General features: G+C 37.6%; 1 protein-coding gene across 4 annotated transcripts; it reads right to left on the reverse strand.

The window, feature by feature from the left end:
- Window positions 1-7,758: 7,758 nt before the first annotated feature.
- Window positions 7,759-18,746, reverse strand: Deaf1 (deformed epidermal autoregulatory factor 1). 4 transcript variants are annotated; one of them, XM_028179154.2, is made up of 5 exons: window positions 17,853-18,746; window positions 17,488-17,727; window positions 13,125-13,360; window positions 12,789-12,983; window positions 7,759-9,063 (listed from the first exon to the last, which is right to left on the reverse strand). In XM_028179154.2, exons 1-4 carry the CDS (start codon window positions 18,562-18,564, stop codon window positions 12,792-12,794), a joined length of 1,380 nt encoding a protein of 459 aa, XP_028034955.2. In that variant the 5' UTR covers window positions 18,565-18,746; the 3' UTR covers window positions 7,759-9,063; window positions 12,789-12,791. The 4 variants fall into 4 exon arrangements, with proteins under 4 accessions (XP_028034955.2, XP_089583215.1, XP_028034938.2 ...); XM_089727089.1 differs by having other exon boundaries at window positions 13,125-13,357; window positions 17,853-18,739; XM_028179137.2 differs by having other exon boundaries at window positions 13,119-13,360; window positions 17,853-18,739.
- Window positions 18,747-20,416: the final 1,670 nt, after the last annotated feature.

Below are 20,416 nucleotides of genomic sequence, written 5' to 3' on the forward strand. Positions count from 1 at the left end.
AATCAAGAGCATACCGTAAATATTAATTTTTTGCACCAAAACTGCACACATCATCCACGTACGCTGTAAAATACTCAAGCCGAAACAACACATCTAATATCACTACACGAATAATACCTACAAAGGTCTAAGACAGTACCGTCGATGGCGAATATAAAATTATTTATTTGAGAGCCTTAATATTAACGTACTAATTTTTATATTTAAGCCGAATATGTGTAAAATATACTCTTGTATATGGTAGATAATATTGTACATATGTAGTATTTAAGTAAATTGTATCTACAAAGCGTTGAATTAATAAGTACTGTTCACGTATCTATGATACAGCATTCTAATTACATTTGTATTTAATTAAACTTTATTATTATTATACCTTTACTTTATATTTATTCACAATTGAAACGAAAAGAAAATACAAATGTTATCATAAGTAAAAATAATAGAAGCTTGTATTTTATACCATATTTTAAAATAGCAGGATGTTATGATGCAGAAAGAAACCAAATTACCAAAATGTTAAAACTAAAAAACAATTAAAGTAGCTGAATTTAAAAGTATGGACAATCACATAATATTTCTTAATTGTTTCGTTTAATTTTTTTTTCAATAAATTGATACATTTTACTTCTAGAGATGTAGGATTGGACCAAAAATATTAAATCAAGGGTAGGCTGAGCTCGTTTCTACATAGTGAGTCCAGAACTATACTATGACCAGTATGTCAAGAATTACCATGAAAAGCAGACCGGGTAATGACATTATCAATACACTATTAACATCTGACAATTTTGAGTATTCGTATAACCAGTCTACCGAGCGCATAAGCATCTTCAGTAGAACGCGAAACATGCAATTGCATGTAGAATTTCGTAATTTCGACTGTAATGTCCATGTTTCATCAGTCAGCAAAAAAAAGTGGGTTGGTTCCTAATTCTCAATTAACATCTGCTTGATTATCAGACTACATCAGACAATATGTACCTTATATTATTTATTCTAAAAACGTACAACACTCAGAAAACACATCTTAAATTTAATATACAATTATTATAAATTATACTACACGTTAAAATGTTTTCAGCTCGAATGCTTGTAGTCTCATTCTGGACTATATATTATTATGCATTCATTAAGGTCATTTAATAAAAATATATTATACGAAAGCAAAATGTTTTGTGAACAATACAAGATACTACTGATAGAAGATAGTTTTAATGTACTGTATTCTTAATTCTGTACACATAACACTAAGCGATATTTGAAGGAAGTTTAGAAATACGATTTAATCAGTTGATAATTCAAATCCTGATAAGTACCACTTTTTTTTTTTTATTGCTTAGATGGGTGGACTAGCTCACAGCCCACCTGGTGTTAAGTGGTTACTGGAGCCCATAGACATCTACAACGTAAATACGCCACCCACCTTGAGATATAAGTTCGAAAGTCTCAAGTATAGTTACAACGGCTGCCCCACCCTTCAAACCGAAACGCATTACTGCTTCACGGCAAAAATAAGTAGGGTGGTGGTACCTACCCGCGTGGACTCTTAAGAGGTCCTACCACCAGTAAAGAACAATTTAAAAGTTCGTATTATATACTCGTACATAATTGCACATTCTTGCATACACACTAGCCAGGTGCAAGTTACACGTCACACCCAAAATTATCGCAGCCGTTTATTTTAAGGAAAACATTCACCACATTTTTGTTAAACGTCGCTTTAAAACTCGAGTTTAAGCCAGTCTGTACTTGATAAAATATAAACTGACAAAATATTTTCCACATGTTGCAATTGAGGTACGGACAAGAATACTACAAGATACGCATAGAATGCGTTTAAATACTGAACATATTAATAAAATGGTTTATTATACACATATAAATTGAACACGGAACACAATATAAATTGCTTAAAAACATCGCACATATACGGTGCGATAACGTCACTTATGCAAATTATGTAATTTTTCAGGAGAAACATTGGAAAATTCAACTTCCTATTATATAATTCTACACATAGATTTGCTAAGCTATAGAAATAAAATGATAATATTTAAACTACAACTTTAAACTCCATCAATAAAAGCAAACATCTCTCTCGTCTCACTAATAACTATTAAAAAATGTATTTTCTCATACTCAGGGTGGTTAGTGCGACTTTTTTAACGTTCTGAATAGCGTAAAAATTAACTCGAATTTGTATGCAGTTGGAACAGCGCCCCTAGCGGCAAACGTAGGCGAACTCCGTACACATATGAGCTAACTTTTACGCTATCGAGAACGTTAAAAAACTCGCACTAAGCACACTGTTCAGTGTTAACAAATATTGCATAAGTGACTTTATAGCACCGTATATGCGAAATGTACTTAGACATAGAAATCAATTCAATTAATTATGCTTGATTGTTACCAGAATTTTCAAATCATGTAAAAACTTTTCAGGATGTTTTACTGGTATGAAGTATGAAAAGACAAGTACATTTTCAAAGACATTTTCATACTTTTGTTTCATAACAAAGAAAATTCGAGATTTAATTGGGCAGTTTGATTTAGATAATATTATGCAAAGATCAATATAATAATATATTAAACGAATCCGCCGCGCAATTGAAGAAAAGTAGAAAATGTTAATCAAATTATAACGATTACTTTGCAATATTTTTTTAAATTATATTTTAACGCCTCTATTAGAATATCTGTCTCTGTAATTCTCCGAAATTAATCATTGCTAGATATTCAAAGTCGTTTGATTTGTTTTTCTGACTAACGAGAAATTACAGAGTAAACTCTCGATTATTCGTACCTCGTAAATGCGTTAGTTGGATGAATAAAATAATCTCGCATTATTTACAAACATTGACAGTCCATATTAAGATATTACAATAATCGAATCCCAATAAGCTGACCCCGCAAGTACAATGCAGTAAAATATAATGATGTCTCACTTGAAATTCCTGAACTCCGAATAAAATCTAAAAGGTATGTTTGGTGCTACTTAGTCCGAGTAGTAGGTACCAGTGGTACCACTACTGGAACACTAACGTGTTAACACTAACCCTTGAAATAGATAAAGATGCAGTGGTTAGTGAGTAGCTGCTGTGCCATGTGGTTCGATCCTCGATCGGTGTGCTTAGTACGAGTTGTTTAACGTTCTCGATAGAGTAAAAGTTAAGCCAATTTTGTATGCAGTTGGAACAGCGCCCCTAGCGGCAAACGTAGGCAAACGATCCCAATCCATACAAATATGAGCTAGCTTTTACGTTAACGAGAACGTTAAAAAACTCGCACTAAGCACACGGATTCACTGTAATTGTTAATGACATTCGCCATATCCGTCTACGTGTGAAAAAACAATTAATGAAAGGCGATAGCTCTGAAACCTTTGTGTAAAGAATTTATTCGCAAGAAGTTACAACCTAAACCACGACACGGTTCATAGAATTAAAGTAACAAAATAATTCAATACAATTCAAATTGAAACAAAGGATCCCTCGGTAAGTAAATACGCCGTGAACTGGGTAGAGTGTATAATTTGTCGAATTCTACATTACGTTACGAAATCGGTACAATATGGTGTTTTTAACTATACCTTCACTAGTCTGTACGAAAAATCGAACGTTCGTTATAAAAGTTCGCCATTCAACAAAGTTTGTTATATACTATAAGCGAATTTGTTCGTTTAGGTCGACCCACACGACATGTTTGCTTATGACCAAACTAGAGGAGCTACCACAGAAAGTTCTCCTCTTCGTTCACCGCAATATCCAGACATCGCCCCTTTTAGGAAGAAAATTAATTACCACAAAACGAAGCCGTTATAGTCTTCAAATATTTTATCGAGTCTCGCTCTCAATTGCTTTAGCGAATAAAACCTTCTGTGGGATATGGCATCAATAACAACGGTACATTTTGCTAAATTAAAATGTTTAATAATTCCAAATCGATAAGGAAACAATAGGTAGGTACACAGAGAGGCGACCAGAAAACGCGTAGTCAGGCAGATGTTTTGCATCCCACAGACCCAGCCTGTGGTGACACGTGATCCAGCCAAACGTGAACAAATTCCTCACCATATATCACTATCTTTATTAGTCGCTATAATATATTTCAGTTGTTTTTTTTAACAACTAAAATCAACAATTCGGATTTCGTGATAACATTTAAAACACGAGTAGGTACGACAGAAATAAAAAAAAGGTAATGTGATTTTTTTTCAAAATGGAATGTTATCAACCCGTGTCTTTACAAGTACTGGATGACCAATTAAAATAAAATTGATAGTACTCAGCGGCTTGGTTCTGCCCTTGGCATTGCTGAAGTCCATGGGCGACGGTAACCACTCACCATCAGGTGGACCGTATGCTCGTCTACATACAAAGTAATAAAAAAAAAATTAAATCGCCTTTTTTTTGCTGTTCCAAATGTGTCGTATTCGATTTCGTAAGACAATTGCTCAGAGACACTATCTTGGCATAAAAATTGACTTCGAGCTAGTGTGGTTTTTGTATTTAGAAGTTAACACACTAAACTTCGTTCCACAACGTACAAGATAAAATCAAATACAATTGACGAAGACGCAGGACGCTTGGTTTTTAACTAAATGGAAATTTTGCAGTTTATTGTATTTAAAATAGACAGGGCCGGTACCGTTGTTTTCGTCAATTTCACTTCCATATTCAGTCTTCTAGGAACCGATGTCAGAATTTATTTATGAGTTCATTTAAGTTAAAATAAATGATATTATTGAATTAAATTTGAGTTAGGATCACATTTGGCCAAAAGCCTAACAAACGCCCCTAATCATATCAAGTGAGTATGGATACTTGTGGCTTGTGCAAAACTGTCAAGATAAAGGAATAAAATCTAACCCACTAATATAATAAAAGTAACGTGGAAAGTAACTGGTGGTAGGACCTCTCGTGAGTCCGCGCGTGTAGGTACCCCCACCCTGCCTATTTCTGCCGTGAAGCAGTAATGTGTTTCTGTTTGAAGGGTGGGGCAGCCGTTGTAACTATACTGAGACCTTAGAACTTATCTCAAGGTGGGTGGCGCATTTACGTTGTAGACGTCTATGGGATCCAGTAACCACTTAACACCAGGTGGGCTGTGAGCTCGTCCACCCATCTAAGCAATAAAATAAAATAAAACTAAGAAACGGAAAAGGAAACCAACTATCTCACCGTCACCTTCCTAATGTCAACCCAGAAAACAGCACACTATACTCTGCCAAAGTTAGCAGGATAAATGCCTTCGATGTAATGAGACCCAGTACTAACTCTTTTACCAGCAAACCTACACGGCCTACACCCAATAAACAATAGCAATGAACCGGTAAACGGAAAATCCAAACAAACTACGAAAAGAAACTTACAGAAGAAACACGTTTTCCCTCAAGCTGACTGGTCCTCGTGGGGGATAAAGACCACAACCCTCCAACAACACAGAGAAATAACTACAAAGAAACAAAAATATACGTCGCAGTCGGAGGAGGCCTTTGTCGATTTACAAACAGATGTACAGAAACTAAGTAAAATCCAAATAAAAGTCTAGATTATATAATTGTACTCGTAATATGGATCTGAATAAAAGGCTATTCATTAATTCAATATAATAATAATCCATATCCATACTAATATATAAATCAAGAGTGGTTTTTACGGATGTTCCGTTATAAACACTGAACCATGCATCCGATTGACTTGAAAATTGGTATCCATGTAGAAAATACACGTACTTAATGGATAGGCTAATGTTTATATGAGCGTTGGACTCCCTAATAACAATAAATGACAATAAATAATAATGTTAATTTTAAATGCCCAGCGAAACGGACGAGTACAGCTAGTCACTAATAATCCTCCTCATCCTTCAGTCGATCGCTCATTACGGAGCTTTTTTGTAATTTATAGCCACTTATGTCGGTCTGTAGCACAGTGAAGTCCGTGGCTCAGTCTCGTATCTAGATGTTCGGACACCTGGTTACTCCATGTTTTTTGGCTCCGACCTCTGAATCGTCTTCCATTCACTTTACCTCTCACTAAGAGTCTCTCCATTAGTAGTAGGGCGTATTTATTACAAGTCGGCACCGCTAGATAAGTGGCACCATTCTGACGAAGCAGTCAATTGTTTCGGTTAGAAGGTTAGGAATCTTCCTATCTATCTAGCTGCTATACAATATCTACGGTCGGTCATGTCAAGCGGAGAGGACAACAAAAAGCTTAAGATAAAGAGAACCAGGCCAAACCTGCGGACTACATCAAGTCTGCTATGGGAAGCCAATGCACTAATGTACGGAATGTCCACGACGGAAACAGATTGAGAAATTTACAGAGGCGAATGATAATGAAAATACATAATGATGAAGTTGACAGAAAACTCTAGCCTAGTGAACATAATAACACAATTAAAACTTATTCAAAGTTCCATTTTTTTAACATATATTTTTAAAACCCTAAATTTTGAAAATTTTTACCTAATCCGTACAAATTCCGTACCTGAATTAAGCATTTCGCGGAAGAGCCGTGGCTGGGGAGTCAAAGGGCCTTAAGTTGCCGACCACTGATGTAGTTTCGAAATAAGATACACTGGATTTTTTTTCTGCATTCATGCAAGTTCTCAGAGTTAAAACTTAACTGTACTTAACAATTCTACAAAACGTCTACGACAGTTATTGGATGTTATCGAAGCGACGAGAAAATAAAATTTAAAATACCGTTTCCTTGCTAAATATTAATCACAAAAATGGATATATTGTTTCAAATTATTGTAAGTAATACTCAGCTGTATTTTAAAAAAAAAATACTTTCTGTTATTAGTTTAAATTTCATATAAGTTAAGAACCAGATCTGAACAAAATATTTGCAAACCTGACTTAAAAAAAAAGCTGAATAAAAGTGAATCACTTATGGTTAACATTATTCTTGAGAAAAATCGATTATGGTGGTATGTGATATCTATCTCTGAGGAATGCATTATGCAGTTCAGTTAAGGCGGTAATGAGTAATTGGCTTTGAAAATTTCAAAGAAAAAAAGTGATTTACAATTCTACTACATTAATAGTACATACACAATTGGAAGACATTAGTAAATGCTTCGACGAACTTCCATTACATAATATATAACCTAATTTACACACAAACGTTTTTTCACAGAATCATATTTTCGAGTCGAATTCAATTAATGTTTACTCTGAACAATATAAAAAAAATTTTGGAACTTAAAATAATAATTTTACTCTTCATTGTTATGAACAAAAGTAGACAATATATGAGTCGTCTATTATCAAAGGCGGCAATCTGTGCATTTGGACAAAAAAAATTTATTGATATGTCAATACAGATTTATTTGAATATAATCGTCTCCTTCAAAGAATACGGTTCAAAACCTGCATTAAATAAAGGTTAATAGTTAACCTGTTATTTATCTAAGATGTCGTTCCGAAGAGTTTTGTGACTGCCAATGGAATACAAAGTCAATAATTCGTTTTTCTGATTTACCAATCATTGTCCAAAAGTCAGATTGCCGCCTTTGATAATAGTCGACTCATATCCAAGTTTGTTTTATTATTGATTTCTAAGGTATATGATATGTGTTGCTACTGAGTACTTATTTCATAAACATCATAATATGACCATTTAACTAAAAGAAAAGACGTCTTATATTCACGATCACAAGTCGGATTTTAAAATCTTGCTTTAACTCATAAAAACCTATACAAATAAATTTAAGAAGACCAAAGAGTCAAATAATTATGGCTTACATTAAATGTTATTTTACTCAACTTAATTGTTTAAATATACAAGAGTTCTCTTTGTGATTTTTCATTTTTTTAACTTCCTTCTATGTGATGAAAGTTCCAGATTAAGAAGAAGCATTTAAAGATAATTCCCATTAAAATAAAAGATAATTAATTATAAAAATATAGAAAACAATGACATTGTGAATTATAAAGCATTAATTTAGTACTAAGAGTATGATGTTTGTCATGAGTCTCAAATTGATTTCGTAGTTTATAAGCGTTGAGCAAATATTTAACAAGCCCCTCAAACATAAAGATTAAGATAAATTCTTACTTCATTTATCACAAAATATTACAAGAAAAGAGCATGGCATTAGTTATACTCAACCCTGGCTCTGAACTTAGGAATAATATTACATAATAATTAATTTTACAATAATTACATAATTATTTTAATTCCGTACGCATCAATGAAAGGTCGATAATAGTGTTTGTGCACTAACGCCATTGGGCTTGGTCCACCCATTGCTGTTAGCAGTTAACACGCTAAACGCTTTGCAACCTGCTATACCATTTGGGCCAGGCCAAAATCAGGGAAACAGTAATTTTTATCAACTTGAAATGTTCATTATATTATAAAATATAAAACGCGATAATTTTTATAAATGTGTTTTTAAGATATTTTTAAAGTTTATATTGGATTTGAAAACCACGTCGTTGGGTTCTGCTAAAGGGCCACGTGGCTCACTTTCATACGCGTTTTGCTTTATAGCTGCAATCTTTAGCCTGTAGGAAGCGTTTACGTTGGAACCCTCACGCGGCCTACAGATGATCCTCATGGCCCGAATGGTTCAGTAAGATAAGGCTCACTGGTGAGTACCGTGGTCTGAATGAAAATACTCAATTTTTTTATGACGGTCAATGTGTTAGGGTGGTCACTGGAGGCCATAATAGCATTAGCGTCGGCGGTAACAATAACACTGGTATAATTTAACATTCTCTAAGTGGTGAATGAGGTATTTATGTTACAATACTTAATGTACTGGCTATTGGTTATGCTAGAATTGACTGGAAATTCCTATCAAAATGAATGTTACAATACATTGCTTTTTTATCGACACACACACAACTTTTATCTTTGTTTCAGTTACTTCAAGATCAAAACAGATTTTGTTAAATGTTGATTTTATCACTATCAGAATGTTTGTTTAAGTTCACGTCGGGTCAAAAAAATTCTCCAAATATAATGTGATCTTCCCGTTGACCGCAATTTAGGTTTTTCAAAGAAATCATCTTATTGCTCAAGGATGACTTAATTTTGCCTGAAAAGAAAAATATAATATTAACATAAATGGAGATAATAAAAAATTTAAATACGAATTCATGCAATGGTTACAGTCTATAAGAGGAATTCTCAAAATAAAAAATGTTCAAAAATGTTCAAATATCTTAAATATATCTATATCTCCAATAAGACGTTTCGTTTTGAATAGCCCGCTATTTTAACAGTTGTCACGAGTTAAGCTACCGGGGTTCGGAGGAGGGCGTTTGTCCAGCTCCGGCCCCTGTGAGGAGGCAGTCTCCTCCCGGTGATGGTCACGGAGTGACCTAAGCGGGTTGAGGCTGCACCGCACGCTACCGTAACTTTAGTGCACTGGCACCAGGAGGACGGAACGACGCGTCGGCGGCTGCGGCCTTTGATGCGGTCCGCATTGTCGTCGTCGCTGTCGTCGCCGAACATACTGTAGAAGAGCAGCCCGGTCGGCGGTGTATCGTGTTTCGGCCCGGCAGGCTGGTTCTGGCCCAGCGGGGTATCCCGGAACACCAGCGGCATCGCCCGGGCGGCCGGGTAAGGCCACCGTACCGCGGAGACCGGCGTCGTTGGTCGTCGACTATCGCCTCGAAAAATCCGTCGGTCGGGCGTCCTGGAGGTGGCGCCGCGTGTCTGGTTGTAGTGTTGACCGCGGGAACCCCCTTACTCTGACCGGGTTCTGACCCTGGACGGAGACGTCGAGTGTAAGAGTGCAGGGGAGTCGTTTAGTGCGGTAGAATTCCATGGGTCCGCGGTCTGCTCTCAACACCTTGCAGATCGTCAAGTCCCACATAGCCCGCGCGCCCTCTAGTGCGGTAGGGCCCTAAAATTCCTTGGGCCCGCGGTCTGCTCCCAACATCTGTAGATCGTCAAATCCTACATACCCTGCGCGCCCCCTAGGCACGGGGAGTTCGGCACAAAGCCCGAAAAAAAAAACAAATCACTCCTTGACAGATGACACGAAAAAACCTGCCCAACTAAAGCAAAAAAAATTGGAGATTGCGCATGTATCTTAAATATAAGTGTATTAACTAAAACTGGTAAAAACTACGCCACCAATAAAATGGAACGACGTACACTTCAACAACGCATTGAAGTTATTAAAATTAATTACAACAAATGGTATAACCGCGATTAAGGTTTGCAAAACTAAACCATTCTGGGTCGTAGCACCTTCTCGGCCAGCAATTGTGGAATTAGTGAAAAATTTTGAGCTGTTGAGACTTGAAGATTTGAGCTCGTGCTCGTCGTTCAAAAACAATGAGAATAGTGCTGTTGTAGACCATAGTGTGAGGAAAACACAGGATTGGCCTTGTTTCATCAATTTTTGGAATTGGGCATTCCTTAAACGACATTACATTGCATTTAAAATAACTTGAGTCTTAAGGCTTTAAAGTTCAATCCATAAATTTCAATCAATTAATCGAATAATCTCTGGGGTCATGAGGCCCATTTTTACCTTGGAGGCTATATGAGCAATCAGAACCGTCGCATTTAGAGATTGGAAAACCCAGAGTCCAGATTATTGTTAAAAAGGCCCCTACCCTCAACAGGGGACTGTTTAGTGCGGTTTTTTATCTGGAGGGATCATTGCATCTTACTTTTCCGGAAATGAGGCTAGACAAACGGTTATGGTTGAGCTATCGAACGATGTTAATGGTTCAGTATGGCCGGAATCATAAGATATTGCTGATGCCAATGGCCCACAATCGATTCAAGGACTTTAAAAAATGGAAATACTGAATCGAGTTCATACAATCCCAAGGTGCGGATTGGTGATGTAAAATTTTATGAAAAACAATATTATGATCATGCAAACGTAGCAGCCATTTCACTGATATTGTTTTACAGTACTAATAGCACACTCTCCTCTTTTTAATTAAATGAACATCAGATGATTTTGCTTACAAATACTTGTTTTTTTACATAATATGAAAATGATCAAACTGGATACAGATGCGTCGTCTACAGTGGATATCAAATCTCGCCTAGACGAAGTCCGAAATATAAGGCGGAAAAGTTATTTAGAAGAACTCGCGCCCTCTCACCAAGCATACTGGCTACTAGCTAGGACCCTCAAACCGGAAAATACCCTCAGCTTTCGATGACGATGAAAAGGCAGTTATTGGCCGATGAACTGCAAGAGCAGTGCACCACCAGTTCTCAAATCGTGGACCCCGAACACACCGAGTTAGCGGACAGGGATTCCCAGTCACCCGCGGACACGTTACCCCCTGTTACGATTGACGAAGTAAAAGAAGAAATCCCGAACATACAACCACGGAAAGCTCCAGGCTCGGATGGAATCCACAACCGCGTTTTAAAAAAATTACCCACCCAACTGATTTTGGTTTCTATTTTACTCGTAAATGCCGCTATGACGAATTGCATCTTTCCCGCGGTCTGGAAAGAAGCGGACGTTATTGCCATACACAAACCTGGTAAACCTAAAAATGATCCCGCGAGCTACCGCCCGATCAGCCTCCTCCCAGTGATAGGCAAATTGTACGAGTTATTATTTCGCAAACGCATCTGGGACTTCATAACCTCGAAAGGCATCCTGATCGATGAACAATTCAGATTCCGCACGAAACACTCGGGCATTCAGCAAGTGCACCGTCTTACGGAGCACATCCTAGTAGGGCTAATAAAGGCAGACCCGTCCCCACGGGAGCCCTCTTCTTCAATATCGCGGTGGTGTTCGACAGTCTGACATAACGGGTTAATTTATAAACTGAATAACGTGGGCCTGCCAGACAGTCTCGTGTTCATTATGCGAGACTTCTTGTCGAACCGTTCGTTTCGGTATCGAGTCGAGGGAACTCGCTCTCGCCTGCGAAATATCTTGGCCGGAGTCAGTTAGCCCTTTTCGCCGAGGATACGGCTATTTACTACTCGAGTAGGAAGATGTTTTTCATGCGCACTCCAGATAGCGGCCACCAATTTAGGACAATGGTTGTGGAAGTGGCGCATTGACATCAACCCCACGAAAAGCACAGCCGTACTCTTCAAAAGGGGTCGCCATCCCAACACTGCTGCTAGTACCTCATCACCAATTAGGCGCGGTAACTACATTCTCGCCATTAAAATCTTTGGCCAGCCCATACCGTGGACTTCGAAAGCTAAGTACCTAGACGTCACCCTCGATAGAGGGATGACATTCGGGCCCCAGATTAAGTCAGTACACGACCGAGCCGCAATCCTACTCTGTCGACTCTATCCCATGATCTGCAAGCGAAGTAATTTGTCTCTTTGTGGCAACGCAAAGCCACCGTCGCCCGAAACATGTCTTGTCGGACCCCCGAATTCACTTTCGGTGCTTTTAAGCCTCTCAAGCACCGGTCACTGCCCTCGTCGAACTCATCGATCACGATGAAGAATTCGACCAGCGAACTAACCCACAGAAACAGCCAACTGAGTTTCTCGCCGGTTATTCTCAGTAGATCGCGAACCCGATACGAATTCTGCGAAGCACTACTCATGGTAGGACTAGTGCTAGCAAATTCTCTGAGGTTGAGCCCGTGAGCTCACTTACCCATGCAGGCGTATCTATAAATGTGTTCTTAGTAATGTTTTCCTAACCTGTTTTCATATTTTAATTTACAAATTGCTCTGTGCAATGTAGCTGTCTATTTCGGTCAACACGTATAAGTGCTGTGGCACATTAGTTCCATATCACTGCTCTAGAATGTCAGACAACCTTCAACAGTAATTATAATAATAAATACAAAATACCTTCTATTGGTGCTGGCTTTCAACAATCAGCATTATTGATTGGTGCTGTTGTGCATCAGTATGTATTGCTGGCACCGATCGTAGGCACTCAATCTGATGTGAAGCCCAGTCCTTCTTCTGACAATATGTGGAACAATATGGTGTACGCCTGCATAAAGAACATTCTGCTGATGCTTCACGGTTGCAATTAGCGCACTGTAAAGTAAGAAAATTTTATTTAATAAAATTTTATCCAATTTTCTTTTCGGTCAAAATTTAAAAATAATTTATAGAAAAAATGAATTTATTACAGAAATTTGAATAATCAAGATAATAGATAATAATATCTACCTGTACCTTCTTAGATTCTGTATCTTCAACATTATGCAATAATACTTGCTCAGGATCAACCTGATCATCGACACTGGCAGTGAGTAGGGCTGACGTCCGCTCCTGCTCCAAGCGCTCTAGTTGTCGAGCACTGACCCGTCTAACATCTTCTACACATTGCTTCAGTTCCGTGGACAGCCTCACTAGGGTTTCACTGATGTCATCTAGACGTTTTAAAACAGCGCTCATGTCTGGTACATCTGCTAAGAAATGAGAATAACTTCATGGTACTATGACTATAATCTGATCTGAAATGGATATTTGCTATATTAATCGCATTATAGTCTTAGCTTATAGATTATAATCTCTTGTAAGAATTTCGCTTAAAAGGAAAATTAGTACAATGGTGCAATCAAAATATGCCATCGCTTTCAAGATGGTTTAAACAGCTTTTCTGTTACAGGAAAGGAAAATTTCGCAGACTATAAATCCAGATAGTCAACGCATTAACGCTATACTATATATACTAGTGACATCGATGTTTACACATACATATCGAGAGGCGAAAGGCATTTTAGTTTAAGCGACATTGATCTCTGTAATTAAAGATCCATTTTATTGGTATTAGTATCAACAATTCAATGTTTTTAATTGACTTCAATTATATTTACTACATTCAAGAAGCTCAAGAAGTTTGTTTGTTGTTATTTTTTCCAAATTTTAAATGTTAAATGGCTCTCTTGTAAAGCTGCAAGAATGTCGTTTAAACCAAATAGCCTTTCACCTCTCTATGTGTTTATTTTAATAGAAAGAATCATCATCTCGTTTTTAAACTATTAGTGCCTTTAGGTATAATCGGTAATATCGCATACTAGCAAAATCTTACTGCTAATCATTAACAACTACCTCAGATCATTTCTAGACTGGCAAATACCTCAAGAACAAGTTAGGAAGGAGACCAGGGAATACCAGACGAATCAATAGCTGAAAAGTTTTAAGAGTTCAACATACCAGTGATTTTGTATTTTGTCGACTAACACAAAAAGAAAACATTGACTATATGTAATAGCAACAATTATGGGATATCTTAAAAATGTCAAGAATGTCAGAGCATACATATTATGATCCTAATTAGAAATCTGTACGAGGTTAGATACGGCACCATTAGGTTGGGGAACGCTAGATCGAGCTCCTTCCAATTTCAAAAAGGAGTGTGACAGGTGATTATGATATCTGCTGTCCCATACCTTCAATTTTTACGGAGTATTCATAATGCGCAAAATCGGGAGCGAGTATATCTAACTTCCGCTATGCTGACACTACCATGTTTGCATCTTTTAAAAATGAAATGGCCGATCTTTAGAGTTGTCTATATTGTCAATGAGGAGACGGGACTGGCAATTAAGATCACAAAAAGACTAGTATATTATAGAAATACGAAGCTGTGGAAGAGTTTATGTTCCTTGTCTCTTTATTAAGTACAAGAGTAATTGCAAACTATAATAGAAACTCGTTCACGCATAGTAGTTGCCATGACCTGCCCAGTTGAATAGTATAGTTGAAGACAGTGTGGCGGATAGCCGTCATGGAACGCAAAATATTTGACAGATGCCTGAATCTTGCTTACAACAGTTTAAAGATAAGCTTGCATATAGAAGTTCTGGACATCAACATTCGGACCGCTGGTCTACCGAGCAATATCACCCATTCGGTGGGAGACTTTCCCTTCGTAATTACTTCCAAAACAACAACGTAAACAGATGAACAAAACTACATATCGCTCGAACACTGATCTTTCCCATCTTGCTGTGGCTCAGAAGACTGGACCCTATAAAACCAATGACAAGCATCGAATAAGCACAGCTTTCAACTCATGCAGCACTACTTATTTTTATTAGATGGCCAATTTGATGCAATGTCGTTTTATTGTTAATGTTGGAACCTGCTGCTAACTCAGCAGATGATTAAGAGTATAGTGAGCTTCCTCTTTTACCTATAATACATCATTATTGACTTTAGTTTAGATGTGACCAAGGAGTTAATAATTTAAATCAAAGCGTTGGAAGTTGGAAATGTTCCGGTATCTTTATTAGAATGACGTTTTAGTCAGGAAAATTGAGGCAGCAAAACGAAACATTATATGTATGCACAGGTACTTTCAAAACAATGACGACAATGTTCAGAATCAGATAGACACATGATACACACAACTTGATATCCATAAAGGAACTATAAAATATTCTAGTAAATATCCTTAGAATGAAACATTCCTAGCATAGTTCACAGTCTACTTATTCTAACAGTCTAAAACAATTAAAACATCTCTCTGAAAACCAAGAGCAATCTTGTACACACTTTAGTGTTCTCCATGTCCCTATACTGACAGAGACCTGGACCTTGAAAAAAGCTGATCGCGACACTTATTGATGCATTTCAGATGTGGTGTTGGCGAAAGACGCTAGGGATAACCTGAAGAGCACGTCAAATCAATATGTCAATCCTCCAAGAAGTCCAAATACAAATGAGGCTTTCTAACATCTGGCTATGTAGAGATCTGGAATACTTTGGCCACACATTGCCAAAAAGGATGACAGTAACTGGGAGAAGCTAATAGTTACTGGCAAAGTCGACTTTGGACTGACCAGATCTGCAACACCACATTTCACGATATGCTCTACACTCAGCGGGAGATAAGAACAAATGGCATAGAGTGATCCACAATAAACTCTTGTTGTGAGAAGGTAGTTACGACCCTCAGTATTGAGGAAACCGAAGCGAGGAAGAGTCAATTTTCAGTAATTAAAAGAAATTACGTAAAAAAGACATCATTCATCACAATGGTGCTGCTAATCTACTACAGGGAGTCCTAAGAATTTTGAGATAGGGAAGTCAAATTTTGTAGATGATAAGGAAGTCTGAAAACTCGTCTTTTATTGTGATCATGCTAATATGAAACGGATTTTTTTAAATAAAGTCAGAAGACTTGAATATACACATCAATAAACTAAACATAAATTAATGTACATGCACTGGTAAAGATTACACCAGAATCCAATAACTACAGCTAAACACAGCTGGCCACAGTAAGCGAATGCAAAATTGAAATATATTTAAACAAAAAGCCATACTGCAAGCATTGGTGACAATAACTTGAAGTGCAATTATTTATGTTAATTGATAAACAGAATCACCTTACGGTATATTAAGGGTAGTTGATTAAAGGGGAAATGAAGTAGGTAATCATTTTCGTTCACACAAAATTCAATAAATCTGAACTCATTATATTTACAGGAATGACATCTCTATTGTAACATTTTTTTATTAATTTACCTAAGTCAATAGACACTGACCCTAATATAAATAAAACTCAAATTACTTGCCAGCATAACAGTAGTTAAGTTAAATAACAGTAGGATAATAACAACAAAAGAAATCACTGGCCACTTGACCGATAATGAACTATTATTACAAAGAAGTCCTCTGTGCAGATGGAGGAGAAAATATTTAAAAGTCAGGCATGAGCAATAAGAGGATGATATAATGGCATTACGCTTGGCACACACATGCTGAATGTTGAGATGGTGCAGCAGTAGTGTATAACTAGGTTATACAGAGCTTTTAAGATGATCTAAATGGTATGATCATCTACTAAATGCCATAGTTGATAACTTGTTAAAATTGTTTTTAAAATTCGCTTAAGTATATGGTTTCCATTGCCTTTGCCATTTCTTTGCATTGCAAACAGAATTTTAATTAATGATAGCTTAGCTTGTATTTTTGATAGCCTACAGAAAACAATGTAAATTCTTGAACTTTACAAAAGCTGTTTATTCAAAAAATATACATTAAATTGTCAATCAATTCAAACAACAAAGAGACACCTAATCCTAGACTTGTGAAAAAAAATATGTAAATATCAATTCTTTGCATTAATGTTTAAATTGACTATTATTATCATTTAAATGAGGCATAAATTGTCTTAGTAACATCAACACTAGTACATACATAATGCATGCTCTATTTGAATGAGTATATATAATTTTGTTTGTTTTGGTTATGAACATTTCAATTTGTAAACTGTCCATTTCATTTAAAATTTTATTTTATACAGTCACTAATCAGTAAAATATTTAATGTTATAATAATTATTTCCATTCGCAAGTGGTCGCAATTTGCAACATTTAGCAAAGTTATTGCAAAGTATTTGTCACAGTAAAGAGATCTAAATTAGTGTCACCCATGCCTCTAAGATCTAATATGTGCTCTAATACAAAAGAATGAAAAATATCCTAGTTAGCTTTTTTGTTTTCTAATCTTATTTTGAATGCTGTAATAGCCAGCAAAGGCTAGTAATTCAACATATAAATATTTATGATATAAAAATATTTACTTGGAGGGGGGTCAGTCTTGATTTCAGGGTTCCCCAGTATCTGGTAATCGGTAGTAGTTTCCAAACCCTCAGCGATGCTCTGCCAAGCTTCTTTTGAGTGACTATTCTCACTGCTCTGGTGTATGTTATCCACTTCACTCTCTCCAATGCTGCTTTCTCTTTTAATTTTTGGTTTCTTCTCACTTCTTTCTTCCTTTCGCTTTCTTTTATATGGAGTGAATAGTCTCACTGGTCCCATGGCTGTAGATTTCATTATTACAGGTTTATAATCACAATAATACTAATAAAACTACTGCTCAAAAATTCACAGCAATTTAGCATTTAAAATATATTCAATTGTAGCATACTTAACATGCATTACTTACCAGATTGATCATCACAGCAAGCTCCGCAAGTGCAGCTTGTAGCATGTGGAGTCAAAATACCCTCATCAATGAGAGCTTGAATACTTCTTCCACCAAACCTTATAGACCTCTTCCAATCTTTGCTAGAGGCTCTGCCACATAGAGCTTCGAACTCACTAGGAGTGTACCACTCTATGCCGTATTTGATACACCTGCCTCTGCCCCCTGAACCGAATTTATTTTTGTGGAGCTCTGCTGATGTATTTTTACAGCGTACCGGCAGCACTGGCATGTTCGCAGTCTCCGTCCATGATCGTGCACTCATCGATCGCGGCGCAGGCGCAGCTACCACCACATCCTCGCAATTAGTTCGAGTAGGAGAAGGAGGGTTCTGGATGACGATGTGTGTTGCTTTTAACTCATCGCTCACTGGCCCACCCGAAATAAAACCATTGTCAACGCAGATCATTGGCTTGAAATGCGGCAAATGGTCTGACGTGATCACGTTGAAGGTGGTACCCGCGATGAGCGTCCCAACTGGCAACGAGACTGGTACAGTCACAACTCCGTTAGAATCATTGGACAGCCGGGTGTTTTTGATGGTGGTAGACAACACAGACGTGCCCTCCACCCGCTCGTTGTCGTGCTCGGTCGTCGTCGACAATGGATCGGCTTCGGATACTTCGGTAATGTCCGGCATGACGACGTTGTCCGAACTTCTATTCTCGGCCATATCTTGTATCCGCCCACCCCGGCACTACACCTTCACGGTGTTGGACTGTTTCCGACAATTACATTAACGTTTATTTACTTTAATTCGTTCCTACAAAATAAAAGATATGCTATCGTTCAATCATCGTCCGCCATAATTAAATCGAAATAGAAACATTTCATTTCACGTAACTTCTCGTAACTAAGTAAAAGCGGCAAATTTAAAATTTATCAAATATCATCCGAAATGCTAATAATCTCAAAATATTACATACTAATTAAATTATCTATTTTGTTTTAACATATGTGAAATATTATGATTGTGAAGGTTACATGATGCATATAGTCTTCCTCTGTAGTGGTTCAAGGAGCAGTAAACAATAATAAGTATTAGATTAAATAATTTGATGTAAATAAGGATCATATTTGTAATCTCCAGTAAAAAAACTCGTAAACAGACATTGAAAATTCAATATGTACGATTGAAAACATTTATATTATCAACAAAGTAGAAATTTGCATTAATGTATTTACGTATTCTAAAATTGAAACTATGTACATACTTCACTTGAATTTATCTTATTGCGTAAATAGCATTTTAGTTGATGTTCCTATTTGATAATAAATCAATCCTGCCTTAAATTTATAAATATAACTTTTCATAATGTAGATAGGTATATACAGAAAAAACTATATTTAAACTAAGAGACATAAAGCCAGTCATACACCAACAGGTTACTTGACAATATTTCAATATGCACAATACCTATTAATAGTTTTTGAGACACATGTTGCACATGTAATTATAAAGGTATCAATATGATACGACGATCGTTGGTGATGATGATTGAAGCACATTCTTGGTATGGTAAGAGTAATATTGAGTGTTTTTTGTTTACGTATTTAGAAATAAAATTACAATAAAGAGTACGTGATAATATAAGTCACGTGGTCGTGAATGAGAGGGCGTATAGCACCTTTGATTGCCGTTATAGGAACGTAACTCTGCGCTTACGTTCCATCGAAGCACTGTCAGAGCTCGACTCAGACCACCGACCTGTCCTTATGCAGCTCGGTCGCCCTCACAACCCAGTCACTGTTACGAGGACCATGGTGGATTGGAATAAGCTGGGCACGTGCCTAGCCGAAGCCGCTCCGCCAATCCTCCCTTACGGCCCGGATTCGAATCTATCCCCCGAGGACACCGTCGAATCCATAAACATCATTACCGATCACATCTCTTCCGCGATTATTAGATCTTCAAAAGAAGTCGATGTGGAGGACAGCTTCCACCGCATCAGACTATCCTCCGAACTTAGGAATCTCTTAAGAGTTAGGAAACGCGGCAATCCGGGCCTACGATCGGCTTCCCACGCATTCAAACCGGATTCGGATGCGTCGTCTACAACGCGAAGTCCACTCCCGCCTAAGCGACGCGCGTAACGATAATTGGCATAGTTATTTAGAACAACTCGCGCCCTCCCACCAAGCATACTGGCGACTAGCTAGGACTCTCAAATCCGAAACTACCGCTACTATGCCTCCCCTCGTACGCCCTTCAGGCCAACCACCGGCATTCGATGACGATGACAAGGCTGAGCTGCTGGCCGATGCACTGCAAGAGCAGTGCACCACCAGCACTCAACACGCGGACCCCGAACACACCGAGTTAGTCGACAGGGAGGTCGAGCGCAGAGCTTCCCTGCCGCCCTCGGACGCGTTACCCCCCATTACCACTGACGAAGTTAGAGACGCGATCCACAATCTCCAACCTAGGAAGGCATCCGGCTCCGACGGCATTCGCAACCGCGCGCTAAAACTCTTGCCAGTCCAACTGATAGCAATGTTGGCTACAATTTTAAATGCCGCTATGA

This window comes from Bombyx mandarina, chromosome 01 (assembly GCF_030267445.1).
Source record: "Bombyx mandarina strain Sakado chromosome 01, ASM3026744v2".
Lineage (NCBI taxonomy): Eukaryota > Metazoa > Arthropoda > Insecta > Lepidoptera > Bombycidae > Bombyx > Bombyx mandarina.

Bases quoted from the DNA above. Each gene is read 5' to 3' on its own strand.
- Deaf1 (XM_028179137.2), bottom strand. From the start codon at position 18,564: ATGGCCGAGAATAGAAGTTCGGACAACGTCGTCATGCCGGACATTACC. The intron at 17,728-17,852 runs GTAAGTAATGCA...TGAAATCTACAG, and splicing joins TTGCTGTGATGATCAATCTG to CCATGGGACCAGTGAGACTA. The intron at 12,984-13,118 runs GTAGATATTATT...CTTACTTTACAG, and splicing joins CAGAATCTAAGAAGGTACAG to TGCGCTAATTGCAACCGTGA.